Genomic DNA, 16,502 nt, shown 5'->3' with positions numbered 1-16,502 from the left:
CTCCCAGACTTGAGAGGCTCAGCCGACCTGCTGACAGAAAACCGATATGGCGGCCACTCTGGGCAGCGGAGAGCGCTGGACCCAAGGTACTAGGTCCGGGACTGGAAGGTGGGACAAGGCAGCATTCCGGAGAGATCGGGGATGCGGCTCCTCGGAGCTCAAGGCGGAGATCCTGGGCCAGATGGAGGCTTATGGGAAGATGCTAAGCCTGGGTAGGGTTCGTGTAGCGGTGGAGGACGGCCCAGGGCAGAGGCCGGGAACACTAGCTCCGGCGGAGGCTGTGCCCCTGAGCACAGTCACCAGCTACGACTAGTTGCCTCCGGACCCCCTACCCTGTCCTGGTCTTGCCCTGTCCAGAGCCCGGGGTTGCTTGGCTAGTGTTGACCTCCTGTGAGTGACTCGAGGGCTCTTAGGATGCTGAGTTCTGTAGCTTACCTGCCCCTTATGGACGACTTCTCCAGGTTAGCTACCTGACTCTCAGTCCCGGTTTGATCTTGTCCCTCCAGGCCTCATCAGGGTCAGTAGGCTGACTGTCCTTTTCCATCCTACGGTCAGGCAAAAAGTTTTTGATCACAAAACCTATCATGTGTCCTACATTATGCTGATTCTGCAGGGGAAATTTGACAGACGCGGGTCCCTGAGCTCACAGAGCTGTCAGTCCACTGAGAGAGTTTGACCGGTTAACAGCCTTTTACAAAACACGGCCAGTAAGTTCCTGGGTTACCGAAGCAAGGTTGGGGGTTTGGGTTGCACACTGACAAGGTATCCAACACAGCCTGGGTGTCAAGAGAAGCTTCGTGGAGAAAACGTTACACATAAAGACGTGAAGGACACCTTGGAGTTAGCCGGGCTACCTTAGATGTCAAGGAAGTGTCACAGAAGGATCTTGAATAGGGGAGAAAGATGTCCTTAAAGCCTTTTCAGGTCTTCTGAGAAGACAGGAGTGCCCTGTCCTTGCTGGCTTGCTCCATACATTCTGTAGGTGTAAGGACTGACTGAATTCTCTTGTGCTAATTTATAACCTTTTTGTGGGCAGTAGTTTGTCTCACCCATAGAGCACCTGATATGTCTAGCCCAGTGTCTTGGTTCACATTAGTTCTACACATATTAGTTTATTTAATTAGAAAAATATTTATTTTTATCTTTAATTGTGTGTATGTAGCAGGGAGGACTATGTGAATGTGAGTTCAGGTGCCTTCAGAGGCCAGAGGTATCAAATCCACCTGAAACTGGAGTTACAAGAGGTGTGAGCCATGTGGGTTCTGGAAACCAAATTCAGGGACTTACAAGAGCAGTAGTCACTCTTAAATACTGCTGAGCAATCTTTCTAGTCCCTCCAAATGCTAGTCCAAAAGAACTGAACTACTCCATTCTTTTTGCTTGTTTTGCTATGGTTTTTGGCTTTTGAGACAGGATCTGTCTATGCTTTAAAATTTAAGAGTAGGAGGCATTACCAGGGCAGTGGTGGTGCATGCCTTTAATCCCAACACTTGGGAGGCAGAGATAGGCAGATTTCTGAGTTTGAGCCCAGCGTGGTCTACAAAGTGAGTTCCAGGACAGTCAGGGCTATACAGAGAAACCCTGTCTCAAAAAAAAAAAAAAACAAAAAAACAGAAAAAAGAGTAGGAGGCATTGCATAGATAGATAGATATAGATATAGATGGCATAGATGTAGATAGAGATATAGTTATAGATGTGTAGTGCCACCTCTGACCATGGAGCACAAAGAAATGGTCCTTTCTGCCCTGTACTAAAAGGTAGAGACACCTTACAAGGCCTTTTTCTGTAAGTGAAGAGAATTTGTTGAATGGGCATTGTAAATATGGTTTTAAAAAATGGGCTTTATGTTTCTGGCATTTAATTTCTTTTCTTGGGTGCATCCCATATTTTCTGTATAGTATCCCAGGGAAGATGTTTGTAGAGTTTTGAGTGGAGACTTAGAGGTCCCCATGATGTCTTTAGACATCTAAAGACACCCATGCTGTCATCTACAAGCTGCCTCCCAGAGAGTTCAGTCAAATAACCAAGTTGTGGAGATGGGCTTCAGTGCTTGTAATTCCAACACTAGAGGAGCAGAGGCAGGTGTGTGGAGCTGAGGTCAGCCGAAGGTACATAGTGGAGCCTTGTCTAGAAAAAAGCCAACCAAAGCCTAAAGTTGATTTGTACCAGAGGTCGATTTGGGACTTGCTTTGCAGCTTACATTGATGCGATTAGAAGAAACAAATACCCAGAAGACAAGCGACCTGAGAGCCATGATCCCTGTGGTTGCTGTAACTGCATGAAGGCACAAAAGGAAAAGAAGTCTGAGAATGAGTGGAATCAGACCCGTCAGGGAGAGGGGAACACCACTTACACAGAGGAACAGCTACGTGGGGTACAAAGGTAAGCCAGTAGGATAAATAAGAGATTTTATATAAAGTGCTCAGGAGAAGACCTGCCTCAGAATGGACTGTGTAACTACTAACCTGTGTCTTCACCATTTTTCTTTAGGTCGATTTATTATTTTATGTGTGTGGATGTTTTCCCTGTGTGTGTGTGTGTGTGTGTGCGTGCGCGCGTGCGTGTGCGTGCATGTGCGTGTGTATGTGCATGTGTGTGTGTCTCTATGTGTGTGTCTGTGTACCATGTGTACCATTTGTACCAAACAAATGAATGGAAGAGAGGAAAGTCACCTGAAGATGGAAGGGACCCAGAATGGCCCAAACAGTTTTTAAAAGAGAACAAAGTTAGAGAAGTAGTGCTTTAATTTTTGTTTTCTGTTTGTTTGTTTGTTTGGTTTTTGCTCTATTCTTTTTTGAGACAGGGTTTCTCTGTGTAACCCTGACTATCCTGGCACTAGCTCTCTAGACCAGGATGCACTCACAAAGATCTCCCTGCCTCTGCCTCCTGAGTGCTGGGATTAAAGATATGGACCACCACCACCTGGCTTAAACTTTAAGCTTACTTCAAAAGAACAGTGAAGGCCATCAGACAAATTTAAGGATGGACATGTAGCTCTGTGGACTAGGCTGAGGAATAACTCTTAGGTTTATAGGCCCATGGTTTTTATTGTTGTTTTTAGATAAGGTTTAATTCTATAAGTTCCAAACTTCCAGTAAATCTCTTGCCTCAGCCTGCCAAATACTAGCAATTCTAGGTGCCATAAACCACCAAGCCTGGCTCTAATCCATTACTTATTGACAAAGTGCCTAGCATTTTAATGGAGGAAAGAACAGTCCCCTGCAAATGTTGACTAGACAATGCATATTCACAGAAAAAGAGTGAACCTGGACCCCAGCCTCATGGACATACACAGTCAGTTGAAGGCAGGTGTGGGGCGTGATGCTTATCTAACCCTCAGGAAGCAGGGGTGAACTCTGTGAGTTCTAGGACAGCTAGGACTCAAAAAGAGATATGAGAGAGAGAGAGAGAGAGAGAGAGAGAGAGAGAGAGAGAGAGAATGAATATAATTTTAAAAAAATATGAAGACTGGGAGGAAAACATCTGATGTTGGTCTCTTGTCTTGATATATATATATATATATATATATATATACACACACACACATACATACATATAAACATACATGCATGCATGCATATAAACATATAAACATACATGCATGTATATATACCACACTCAGGGAGTCATTCTCTGCTACTTGGAGAGTTGGAACCCAACCTAGAAGTAGGATGATCTTTGTGAGCTGGAAAGACTGGTCTACATAGAAAGTTCCCAAACAGCCAGAACTACATGGTGAGACCCTGTCTCAAAACAAACAAAACCCCTTCCCGTTGTTGCCTGTAGCTTTTTGCTACCCCCACCTAAGCTCTGGGAATGGGCTGAGCTACAAGCCCCTGCCCAGCTTCCCTTGAGTCCATGGATAAAAGAGACACACACACACACAACCAGTTGTTCATTTTCAACTTGCCGCCTTGGCACAATTGCTGGACACTACTACCTCCCACCTGAAAAAGCATGCCTGTATCATTACTCTTAGCTCCGCACTTCCACCTGTCTTAAACTTTAGTAGCTAGTCCCATATAGGCACTGCTAGATGCCCCTGACCACCTGCCTGTAGGAGCAGCCTGTGTGGCCACTCTGTTTTGAGATCTCCCATGACTCATCAACTCTTCTCCATCAAAAGCATGACAAAACTCTCCCTTTTCTTTCTTGCATATCCCTTCTTCTCCAGGGACCTGGAAGTCCCATCTGTGCCTTCTGCCCAGCAATTGACCCATGACTTTCTTTATTGATAGCTCAAGAACCAATTGGGGAACAGGACTTTAGCATCCACACTATCCCTACATCCCATTTCTCCAAGAGAAAACTGTACACACAATTTTGAAAGATAGCTGTAAGGGCAGACATGAGAGCATGCACACCCATAATATCAACCTGTGGGAAAGGGAGGAGTGAGACTTAAAGGCCAGCCTTATCTACATAGTGAGCTCAAGACTAGCCTGGGCTGCTTGAGGTGCTGTCCCAAGATGGCTCTTGTAGTTTTGCTGTTCTTGGATTAAGTTTCAGGATCTTGGCCTGGACTTTGATGTCAAGGTTAACTTGCTTCTTTTGCCCCTTCTATGAAAGCAGGAGGGAGGGAAGAGCACCCAGGGGGAGCTGTACAGAGTGTGAGGTCTGGGGAGGACGATTCCAATGTTTCCTAATTGGTTCACTAATTCCTTTGAGGTTTGCTTTGGTGTTCACAGGTTGGATGGATAGATTGTCTGGCTGTTAGTTGTACAAATAGAGCCTCTGTATCTTAAAATGCATATTGTTTTTTCTTTTAAGAATCAAGAAGTGCAGAAATTACTATGACATTCTGGGTGTTTCTCACAATGCCAGCGACGAAGAGCTTAAGAAAGCGTACAAGAAGCTCGCCCTGAAGTTTCACCCCGACAAGAACTGTGCTCCTGGAGCGACAGACGCCTTCAAAGGTTTGACTTTAAGCCACGCCCATCTGCCCTTGTAATGTTGGTGGTGGCAAGTGTGTTTGTTTTTTAACTTTATCTTAGTAGTGGGCACATGCATGAAGGTCTAAGAACAGCCTTTGAAAGTCAGTTTTCTTCCTCCACTCTGTGGGTCCTGGGACTCAAGCCCAAGGTCATCAGACCTAGCAGCCAACACCTGCTACCCTCTGAGCCATCTTGCAGGCCTGGGTGCAAACTGTTTTTAGTCTTCCCTGCAAATGGCTTCTTAGGTCCTAAGCACTTTTCCTTGACACATACTTTTGCTTTGTTTCGTTTGAGACAGAACCTTACTATTTATGCATTCTTGACTGGACAATCCTGCTTCTGCCTTTCAACTGATGGGAATACAGATGTGCACCACCACGCCTGTATTTTTAAACACTCGTGTGTGTGTGTGTGTGTGTGTGTGTGTGTGTGTGTGTGTGTGTGTTGTGCTTATGTGCATGTCCACATGTATTTAGAGGCCAGAAGATAGACTCGGGAGCTGTTTCTCAGATGCCATCCACCTTTGTTTTTGAGACAGGGGTTCTGGATGGCTTTCAAGTAGGTTTTGGCTGGTCATCAAACCCCACTGCATCTGAATTACCAGGCTGGGTTATAAGCTTGTGCCTCCATAGAGCGTGGCGTAGGTCACTATGCTTGCAAGGACATTACTTGACACTCTTTCTTTCTCCCTGACTCCCTCTACCTCTCTCTTGTTTTTTTGAGACAGGGTCTCATTATATTGCTCTATCTGTAATTCAACCAATACTACATCCACTCCAGTAGTGACACACGTGACAGGAATAGAAACCTGGACACAGAACTAGAAACCTGTCACTCGTGTCACTACTAGAGTGGATGTAGCAAACCAATGTAAGCTTATCCTCAACCAGCTTACAAATAAATGAGAATCAGACTGGCCATTTTATTTATTTGGCTTTGACCATTACTGGGAGGTAAACCCTAATCGAGTCTTCTAACTGCTGGCCTGGCTACCTCCCCAGCAGTGGACCCCAGGTACTTGCTGTTTCTCCTGGCCATGTGCTCATCATCCATCTCCCCTCGTGGTGGCTTTCTCCTCCCTCTCATTCATCCTCCTCTCATTCTTGTGGTCCCTCTCCCTCTTCCTCTCCCTCACCCTCTTTGTTCCCCTCCCCTACCTCCCTCTCTATCATATCTTCATCCTCCATCAGGTCCCACCTAATTCTAATCTCTCCAGTAATTGGCTGTAGCCAATCTCTCTCTCTCTCTCTTTTTTTTTTTTTTTTTAAAGATTTATTTATTTTATGTGAGTACACTGTAGCTGTCTTCAAACACATCAGAAGAGGGCATCAGATCCCATTACAGATGGCTGTGAGCCACCATGTGTTGCTGGGAATTGAACTCAGGACTTCTGGAAGAGCAGTCGGAGCTCTTAATCAGTGAGCCATTTCTCTAGCCACCATAGCCAATCTTATTTAACCAATAGTTTTAAAATTAAGGAACAAGCTTGTTAACGTGAGAATTCACTCATAGGTCTAGACCTTCTGGTATAGGATTGAGCATTACAATATGTAGCAACAGACCAAACCTAACAACTCTCTCTCTCTCTCTCTCTCTCTCTCTCTCTCTCTCTCTCTTTATCTAAATGAAAAGACTTTTTCTCTTATAATAATAAACAATATACAGTAGGAACAATTATGAAATTATTATGAAAACTATTATATAAGAGTTACATTAAAAAAATCTAGTCTGGCCGGGCAGTGGTGGTGCACGCCTTTAATCCCAGCACTTGGGAGGCAGAGGCAGGCAGATTTCTGAGTTCGAGGCCAGCCTGGTCTACAGAGTAAATTCCAGGACAGCCAGGGCTACACAGAGAAACCCTGTCTCAAAAAACCAAAAAATCCAGTCTGTTCATGTCTGGCAACTCAGGAGAAAATATTCTATTATCTATCCTATCCTGGCTACTTTGCAATTATATCTAAATCAATTTTTATTATAATTTGAATTACCATCCTAAAATTAACTTCTTTTTAAGTCCTAAACAACTTAGGCTTATAGTAAGACTACGACGATTGAGTCTTCAGCCCATCAGAGACCTGAAAAGGAAATAAATATTATCTAAGTGCAGAAAGCACAAGGACGCGATGACAGAGGCAGCTGACCGCTGGACAGCCCCCGTGTTCTCGATTAGGCCGAGAATATCTGACAGGCCTTTTGTGAGGCAGGAATTATAAAGTATAAAGGACTTGCTTACCTTTCCCTGTCTGGGCAGAGCTTGGCAGTCATCTTGCCTTCATCTGTTTGTCTTTTCTGGACAGTATCCTGTCTGTAGATAAAGTTAGGCCATTTTCGTTGTCCAGTGGCTAGCTTGCTACAACAGAAACAACTCCATATGAAGTTGTTGATGCTCATCATCTTCTTCCAAGCTGAATGGGGTGCAGCCAGGAGCAGACATGTCTCAATGTCATAAAAGCCTTAAATTAGTAAAAACACCCTTAAATACTATAATCTGTGAATCTTTGAGATTTTTGAAGATCATCTATCTATAGCATATCTGAACAAGCTAACATTACCTGTCTCCAGCTACCTATTATGTGTTCAACCCAGGATTTATATTTTTGTAATAATCCAGACTAGGATCTGACAAGACCAAGCGTTTGATTGACTGTTTTGTTTTTTGTTTTTAAAATTTTATTTATTTTTTTATTTATATGAGTATACTGCAGCTGTTTTCCGACACACACTAGAAGAATGCATCAGATCCTATTACAGATGGTTGTGAGTCACTACGTGGTTGCTGGGATTTGAACGCAGGACCTTCAGAAGAGCAGTCAGTGCTCTTAACCATTGAGCCATCTCTCCAGCTCAATTGACTGACTGTTAACTTTCATTACTTAATTATCCTAAACAGTTTGTAATAGCAGCTATTAAAAGGACTGGGACTAAACCTTGGTTTTGTTTTTTTTTTTAAGATTTATTTATTTATTATATCTAAGTACACTGTAGCTGTCTTCAGATGCTCCAGAAGAGGGCATCAGATCTCATTATTGGTAGTTGTGAGCCACCATGTGGTTGCTGGGATTTGAACTCCGGACGAGCAGTCGGGTGCTCTTACCCACTGAGCCATCTCACCAGCTCGGCAGGTGGACTTCTGAGTTTGAGGCCAGCCTGGTCTACAAAGTGAGTTCCAGGACAGCTAGGGCTACACAGAGAAACCCTGTCTCAAATAAATAAATAAATAAATAAATAAACAAAAAACAAAAAATGAAACAAAACAAAATTCTGTACCAATGTAACAATATAACCTTCTTTTTGTATCAATATACAAATTCTCTACCAATGTAAGATTATAGGTATAAAATGTATTTTGGCTTAAGAGTAGATTTAATTGTCTACTTCTGATTGTCTAATTTCTTATAATATTTTATATTCTCCTCTTTTCTACCCCTTCCCCTTACTTCAAGAAGAAAGAAGGATAGAGCAAAGGAAAGAAAATAGAAGTCCCTGAATCTACATTCCCTATTTTGATTTCTCCCCACTCAAGACTATAATTATTTATAATCATCCCCTAAATTGGCAACATATCTAGTATTCATAAAATAACCAAAATCATTCACCCCAACTTAAGCAACTGGGGTGATGATGGCTTTATTGTAATTTCTTCCTGCTCAATTGGGGCAAAGAATTCCTTTTGTGAGGGGCAAGAATATTAAAAAATGGTTAGTCTTTTTTTGTTTTTTGGTTTTTCGAAGCAGGGTTTCTCCATGTAGCCTTGTCTGACCTGGAACTCACTCTGTAGACCAGGTTGGCCTCGAACTCAGAAATCCACCTGCCTCTCCTCCCGAGTGCTGGGATTAAAGGCGTGTGCCACCACGCCTGGCTAAAAATGGTTAGTCTTAATAAAGCTAGCAGTAGCATTTGTTTTCCAGTCTCTCTAAGCTGAGATAGTGGAGGCTTCAATGATGTCCCAATTAGAACAGTCTGAAACGCTGGGCGAAGTGTGCTAGTTGTTCTGAAAATGTTTCAGAACCAAGTCCTTACGGGAAGCAGCTTGGATGCAGTTGAGGTAGAATCGAGCAGGGAGCTGGTATAGCAGGTCTGTTTCTCAGCATCCCCAAGGGTGAGTTCTGTCAGGACTGCTGTCTTGGCTTCCATTCTGCAACATACAAACCTCACAAGCAATATGTAGTTCTATAAAGACATTCATATGGAATGTACAGCATGCACAGAGCAGTTATGGATAATTTCCTATGCTTTGTGCTGGTGAAAGACAACTGTCTTTCTTCAGAAGTTCGTCTGATGATATAGTCAAACTGCAATATAAATCTCCATTCATGCAGTATGAAAGGACAATGTATAATCATAAGTATGAGAATGAGAATTTTGTAGCCAACATGGCTTATTGGCCACATGAACTGAAGTTCTGACTGGAGACACTTCTATGCCCTAGTCAGTTTCAGAGTTGTTTTAGCATTGTACATTACTGGTTTGTTTAAACCTTTTGGTTTTCTTATTGTCTGTAGTTGAGATCTTCAGGAGGTCTTCCCCTGTCATGTTTGATTTTATCAGTTTGGAAGGAACCCATAGCTTTCTTTTTTTTTTTTTTTTTAAGTTTTATTTATTTATTTATTATATGTAAGTACACTGTAGCTGTCTTCAGACACTCCAGAAGAGGGCGTCAGATCTNNTTACNGATGGTTGTGAGCCACCATGTGGTTGCTGGGATTTAAACTCTGGACCTTCAGAAGAGCAGTCGGGTGTTCTTACCCACTGAGCCATCTCACCAGCCCAGCTTTCTTTTTCTGTGGAAATATAGTCATAAACTCCCCACAGCATAACATTTCCTGTTTTCCATTCTTAGGTTAAGACATTTTTAAAATAAATAGGCTAGCTTAGTTCAGCTCTTTTGGTTTTTGTTTGTTTGTTTTTGTTTTTGTTTTTTTTACCTCCATATTCCAGTGACTCTGTACAGCTGTAGGTTTTTACTCACTAGCATTCATAAAATCTAAAGTTAATAAAGCATCATGCAATCCATCTCTGGGGGGTCTTTGTATTCCTTTTTGCTTGTTAAGCATCTCTTTAAAGTACAGTTGGATCTCTATATGATTGTTGGTCCTGTAGGATTGTGTGGTATACCTGTAATGTGTTTTATATCATAATATGTAAAAAATCATTTCATTTTATTACAGACATATGCAAGAGCATTGTCATAATTTGTCTATGTATTCTCATGGTGGACACAATTTCTAATAAATGTGTAATTACAGAATCAGCCTTTTCAGAAGTTAGTGCAGTTGCCCATTGAAATCCTGAATATGTGTCTATAGTATAGTGTACATATTTCAGTTTACTAAACTCTGTAAAATGAAACATATCCATTTGCCAAATTTCATTTCCTTAGTTGCCTTTAGGATTATTCCCTGCAGGTAATGGAGTTTGATTATATACAGAACAAATAGGAATGTCTTTGCAGTTTCCTCTGCTTTTTGCCAAGTGATAGAAAATTCCTTTTTTAAACCTTTGCTGTTAGCATGTGTTTTTTATGAAATCCCGAAGCCTCTACCACACTTCCTGTCAATAGCTGATCAATTTCATCATTGCCTGTGCTAGAGGGACTGGTAGACTCATACGAGATCTGAGATACATACATACATACATACATACATACATACATACGAATGATGATTTCTATTTCTCATCATTTGTTATAATTGAATAAACAGTGAAGTTAATTCAGAATCATCCTGAATAAGTTCAGTAGTTTTTGTATTCAAAACAACTCTTTCTGCATAACTTTAGTCAGTTACTATATTAAGAGATTCTTGAAAAAATCTAATAACACCAAAAGAATTGCATGTAACTCTGATTTTTGAACTGAATTATAAGGACTTTATTTATTTACTTAAGTTTTCTAACTTATATTCTGCCTTTTCTGATTTATTTACACCAGTAAAGATATAGGGGCTCCAGAAATTGGTCCCCCAAGCCAGGCAGTGGTGGCACACCCCTTTAATCCCAGCACGTGGGAGGCAGAGGCAGACGGATTTCTAAGTTCAAGGCCAGCCTGGTCTACAGAGTGAGTTTCAGGACAGCCAAGGCTACACAGAGAAACCCTGTCTCGAAAATCCAAAAAAAAAAACCCAAACAAACCAGAAATTGGTCTCCCTTCTATTTTATTTAATTTTAATTTAATTTAATTAATTAATTTATTTATTTATTTTGGTTTTTTTTGAGACAAGGTTTCTCTGTGTAGCCCTGGCTGCTGGCCTTGAACTCAGGAATCTGCCTGCCTCTGCCTCCCGAGTGCTGGGATTAAAGGCGAGTGCCACCAACGCCTGGCTGGTCTCTCTTTTATTTTATAAGGGAGAATTCAATTAATTCTGTTTAAAAACCAAAGTTCCTTGCTTTTGGGGTATTTATTGATAATTTCTCCAAAAAAAAAATTACTGCAAGCTCTTTGTCAATATTTATTTTCTGCCATAACGAGGCAATCTCGACATTAGTAAAAGGCACCACAATTTCAGATGGATCTATTTCAGCTAATTGATAAAGTATTGTTTTTCCTTTTAGAATCAGTTCAGAGATCTTTTCTATATAGGCTTTTAATATTTTTACTCTGTATGTGTGCTTAAAGTATCTGTCCTAAGATATAATCTTCCCTCTGCATAAGAATTCCATGGGAGAATGAGTAGAGGGCAAGATAACAAAATGCAAGCCATCTTTGGGCAAATGCACTCTCGTGGGCAGTTGGTACGTTTTTTTTCTATCAGCCAATTCCTTTTCAGTTTCAGCTGATTGTCTTCTTTTACAATTTAATTCTTTATCACCTTTTAGGATTTGAAATAAATTATTCAGCTCTTGAGTGGTAAAATCAATTGTAGGCTGAAGCCAATTAATATCTCCCAGTAATTTTTGAAAATCATTGAGTGTTTAACTGTTCTCTCCTGATTTGTACCTTTTTAAAAAAAGATTTATTATAAGCAAGTACACTGTAGCTGTCTTCAGGCACACTAGAAGAGGGCGTCAGATCTCATTATGGGTGGTTGTGAGCCACCATGTGGTTGCTGGGCTTTGAACTTAGGATCTTTGGAAGAGCAGTCAGTGCTCTTACCTACTGAGCCATCTTGCCAGCCCCTGGTTTGTACCTTTTGTGGTCTGATTTCTTGCTGATTTATCCTAGGTAATCAACAAAGTCTCCTCTCTATTTTTTTTTTTTTTTTCAGGAGTAACTAGTAATCCCCAGTAAGGCAAAAAAATTTTTTTGCTTCATCAAATGTTTGTTCTATCTCTATTTGAATCAGCCAACAAGATATCCATCCATATAATGGTGAATTATGGATTGAGGAAATTGTTTCCAAATTATTTCCAATAGCTGTTGGCATAAGGTAGTATTATTCAACAGTCCCTGTGGCAGGACTTTCCATTGGTACCTTATGGTTGGCATTGAGTGGTTGAATGTGGGCACTTGAAGGGAAATCTTTCTCTGTGTTGTTCTTGAAAAGAGGTTGGGAAAAAGCAATCCTTTAGCTCGATCACTACGATAGGCTATTCCTTAGGTAACAAGAAAGGTAATGAGATTCCAGGCTCTAAATAGCCCATTGGTTGAATAATTTTATTGATTGCTCTCAGATCTGTCAGTATCCTCCATTTGCCAGATTTCTTTTTAATAACAAATACAGGAGAGTTCCAAGGGCTGATGGGCTCTTCTTTGGGCTCTGATTTTTCCTTTGTCTTAGGCCATTGCTCAATCCAAACAGGTGGTTGGTCAGTCAACCACCTTAGTGTAAGGCTGTTGTTGGTGTTTCATCAGCAGTGGCTCCCTCAGCCCAGGTTCTGTCTATGGATATAGCCTGGACAGTCTACAACTGTCCCTGATAACATCCTTTTAACTTTTTATCAGAGCTACCTCCTCCCTTATGACCGACCTATCTCTGACTTTGGAGGAATGCTAATCTCCTTTTTTGGAATAGATCTTGTCCCCATAAGTTCATGGCTATCTGCCACATGTGGTCTTAACCTTCCTATTTGACCCTTCTGGTCATTTAATCCATTGAAGACTTTGTTGTACCTGAGACGATGTCCCAATCCCTAGGAACCGAGTAGATACCTTTGAAGGGTCCAAGCTGGACTCCAGGCATCTTGTGATGTAAAGGTTACATCTGCATCAGTATCCTCAAATCCTTCCATCTCAATTCCATCTGGCTGTGATTTTAACTTTGGTCTCTCATCATCTATAGCAGTCTGCCAAAATACCTGTTTTTCTGTATCCTTAGACTCTCTTGTTTTGGTTTAATTGAGTTTTAAGTAGCTCTGTTTGTCCTATCAGACCTTGAATTTTTAGAAATATCTTTCCTTGGTGAATAGGAAACAAACAGCTCATGTTGGTTTTTGTCAGTCCTTGAGCAAAGCCTTGTACATCTTTGGATGAGCTACATTCATGAGCCATATTCTTTCCGTATCTTCCACATCTCAGGAAAATTTCTCCCAGAATTATTACTACTGTAGAAGGATTTATCCGTAGGAATTATTTGGTTACTATTGCTTAGGGAATGACTGGGTCTTTAAGAGCCACAGCAATAGGTATCTAGTTTTTCTTTCTTGTAATTGTTTGTTCAACCCCAATTGGATTGTGATCATTTGCTTCTTTGTACACAGTCCTTTTAATAAAGAGGTGTAGATCTTGCTCCTAATGGTCTAATTGCCATTTTGCATTCATCATTAGTGTTTTTCAAAGCTAAAGATTCAATTAAGATTTCTCTAGCATTTGGATCTGACCTTGCTGTATTTAGAGCTATGGTTAGTCTTTGTAAAAAAGTCTGCAAGGTTTTGAACCCTGGTTTATCTTTGTAAATGATCCAGTTCATCCTTGTTCAACCTTGTACCAAGCATTTATGGAATTGGTTCTCTCCTTCTACTATGTGGGTTCCAAGGATTGAGCTCAGGTCTTCAGGCCAGGTGGCAAATGCCTTTACCCACTGAGCCATCTTGTAGGCACCTGAGAAACTTTTCAGTTATTCTTGAGGCTGGAGAGAACGCTCAGTGGTTAAGAGCACTGGCTATTCTTGCAGAGGACCAAGGTTCAATTCCCAGAACCCATACAGTGGCTCGCAATTGTCTGTAACTCCAGTGCCAGGAGATTCAACACCCTCTTCAGGCCTCTGTGGACACTGTATGCATGTGGTACCTATATGTTCATTCAGGCAAAATGCCCATACACATAAAAAGAAATACATTTTCTTTTGTTTACTTGAGAAAATGTCACTCTGTGTAGCCCTGGATGACCTGGAACTCACTATATAGACCAGTCTGGCCTTTAATTCACAGAGACCTGCCTGCCTCTGCCTCTTTTTTTTTTTTTTTTTTTTTTTAAGATTTATTTATTTATTATATGTAAGTACACTGTAGCTGTCTTCAGACACTCCAGAAGAGGGCGTCAGATCTTGTTACGGATGGTTGTGAGCCACCATGTGGTTGCTGGGATTTGAACTCTGCACCTTTGGAAGAGCACTTGGGTGCTCTTACCCACTGAGCCATCTCACCAGCCCCTGCCTCTGCCTCTTGACTGCTGGGATTAAGGTATGTGCTACCATGCCCAGCTAAAAATAAATCTTAGAAAAAAAAAAGTCCCTGTATATCACGAGGACAGTTTTTCTGTTGTGAATCTAGTTCCTAAAGCATTACTAAGGGACCACGTGGTTAACCCGTGCTCTCTTATAGTTTTGGTTGTGAGCCTAGCCTTTAGTGGCTGAGCCATCTTTCCAGCCTCCATGTTCTCTATATTCATATGGAAGTCTTCTCACAAACCAATGAGAGCCTTTTGTTTTCATCAAAGCAGAAGGAGTTCTGGAGATTATTATATTTAGGAGATTGTTTTTTACTTCAACTTAATAGTACTGTGAACTGTTTCAATAAACTGCTGCTCTTAAGTGAAATAAGAACACTGATGTGTGTGTGTGTGTATTAGATCTTGAGGCTCATATGGTAAGCATGCTCCTGAACTCTGAGCTATAGCTCCATCCCCTAGAACATATATATTTTTTTTTAATTTCATTTATGCCTATGCATGTGCTTATTTGTTTGTGTGTACACTCTGTGAGTACAGGTGTCCAGAAAGGCCAGAATAGGGTATCAAGAAACTACAGTTACAGGCAGTTGTGAGTCACCCATTATGATGTTAAGAACTGAACCTTGGCACTCGGGAGGCAGAGGCAGGCGGATTTCTGAGTTCGAGGACAGCCAGGGCTACACAGAGAAGCCCTGTCTCAAAACAACAACAACAACAACAACAACAAGAACTGAACCTTGGTTTTGTATAAGAGCAGTCAGTGCTCTTCACCTCTGAGCCATCTCTCCAGCCTCTTGAGTCCTAACACTTCTAAATTACCGGCAGCATGAGCTAGGGACAGTGTCTCAACTTCGATGCAGTTAAGAGGTGTCAAGAACTCTTAGGGGTTAACGCTCACTTCAATAGAGTTCCCAGTTGTTGGATTCTAGTATTGTTCTTAGTTTATCAAGACTGTGAACAAGCTGGGCAGTGGTGGCACACGCCTTTAATTCTAACACTTGGGAGGAAGGGGCAGGCAGATTTCTGAGTTTGAGGCCAGCGTGGCCTACAGAGTGAGTTCAAGGACAGCCAGGGCTACACAGAGAAACCCTGTCTTAAAAAACCAAAAAGAAAATAAAAAAAGACTATGAACGATCTCTGGGGCAAATCCTTTGGGGGGAACTTCGTAGGCCTAAGTTCCTCTGTCTGTAACCCGTGAGGCCATCTAGTACCAACTTTGGGCTGCTTGCTGCTGCTGTGGTCACCCTTGGCCATAGCCAAGGATGTGCTGATGTGGTTTCTTGTTGGTTGCAGCAATAGGAAATGCGTTTGCAGTCCTGAGCAATCCCGACAAGAGACTCCGCTATGATGAATATGGAGATGAGCAGGTGACTTTCACTGTCCCTCGAGCCAGATCTTATCATTATTACAGAGACTTTGAAGCTGACATCTCTCCAGAAGAATTATTTAATGTGTTCTTCGGAGGACATTTCCCTTCAGGTTGGTTTTTTTGTTTGTTTGTTTTTGTTTTTGTTTTTAAAGCTTTGCCTGCATGTATGTCTGTGCACCTTATACATGGCTGGTGACAGAGGAGGTCACAGGAGGGTCCTGGAACTGGAGTTATATCTCTGAGTGGCTGTGGGTGCCGGGTCCTCTGGGAAAGCAGCCAGTGCTCTTGGCCACTGAGCCGTCTCTCCAGCTTGAGGTTAGCGTCTTAAAATGAAGATTCTTTATACCATTTATTTATGGATCTCAGCAGACTCTAGTTTGAAGATCTAAATAGAAGGACATTGGTGCTGGAGAAACAGAAGAATTTGGAGTGGGCTGCAGAGAGTTGGAGGGGTCTGTAGCCTCCAGCAGTGCATAACGTCGGCCGTATCATACATTTCTCTTACCATAGTCACCGCCTGAAAAAAATGGCGGTGATATTTCAGGGTTGCTTTGAAATATATATCTTTTATGTTTATATCACATGTATATTGTTGCAGGACTATACATTGAACCCAAGCCTCACAAATTCTAGGAAAGACAGATTAAATAGCTGC

The 16,502-nt window shown here is 41.6% G+C and overlaps 1 protein-coding gene across 2 annotated transcripts in view; it reads left to right on the top strand.

Moving 5' to 3' along the window:
- Dnajc18 (DnaJ heat shock protein family (Hsp40) member C18) overlaps nt 1-16,502 on the top strand; it is a 29,300-nt gene continuing 12,798 nt past the window's right edge. The window contains exons 1-5 of one of the 2 annotated variants that reach the window (XM_029547245.1): nt 4-86; nt 614-707; nt 2,196-2,382; nt 4,771-4,916; nt 15,772-15,957. In XM_029547245.1, the coding sequence (XP_029403105.1) occupies nt 2,279-2,382; nt 4,771-4,916; nt 15,772-15,957 (436 nt within the window). In that variant the 5' untranslated portion in view covers nt 4-86; nt 614-707; nt 2,196-2,278. Of the gene's footprint in view, nt 87-613; nt 708-2,195; nt 2,383-4,770; nt 4,917-15,771; nt 15,958-16,502 lie in introns of both variants that reach the window. The other variant, XM_021214869.2, reaches the window with a different exon arrangement.

This window comes from Mus pahari, chromosome 15 (genome assembly GCF_900095145.1).
Source record: "Mus pahari chromosome 15, PAHARI_EIJ_v1.1, whole genome shotgun sequence".
In the NCBI taxonomy this organism is placed as follows: Eukaryota; Metazoa; Chordata; class Mammalia; order Rodentia; family Muridae; genus Mus; species Mus pahari.
The sequence above is the reverse complement of the archived record's forward strand: the minus strand, read 5'-3'. Positions and strand labels throughout refer to the sequence as shown.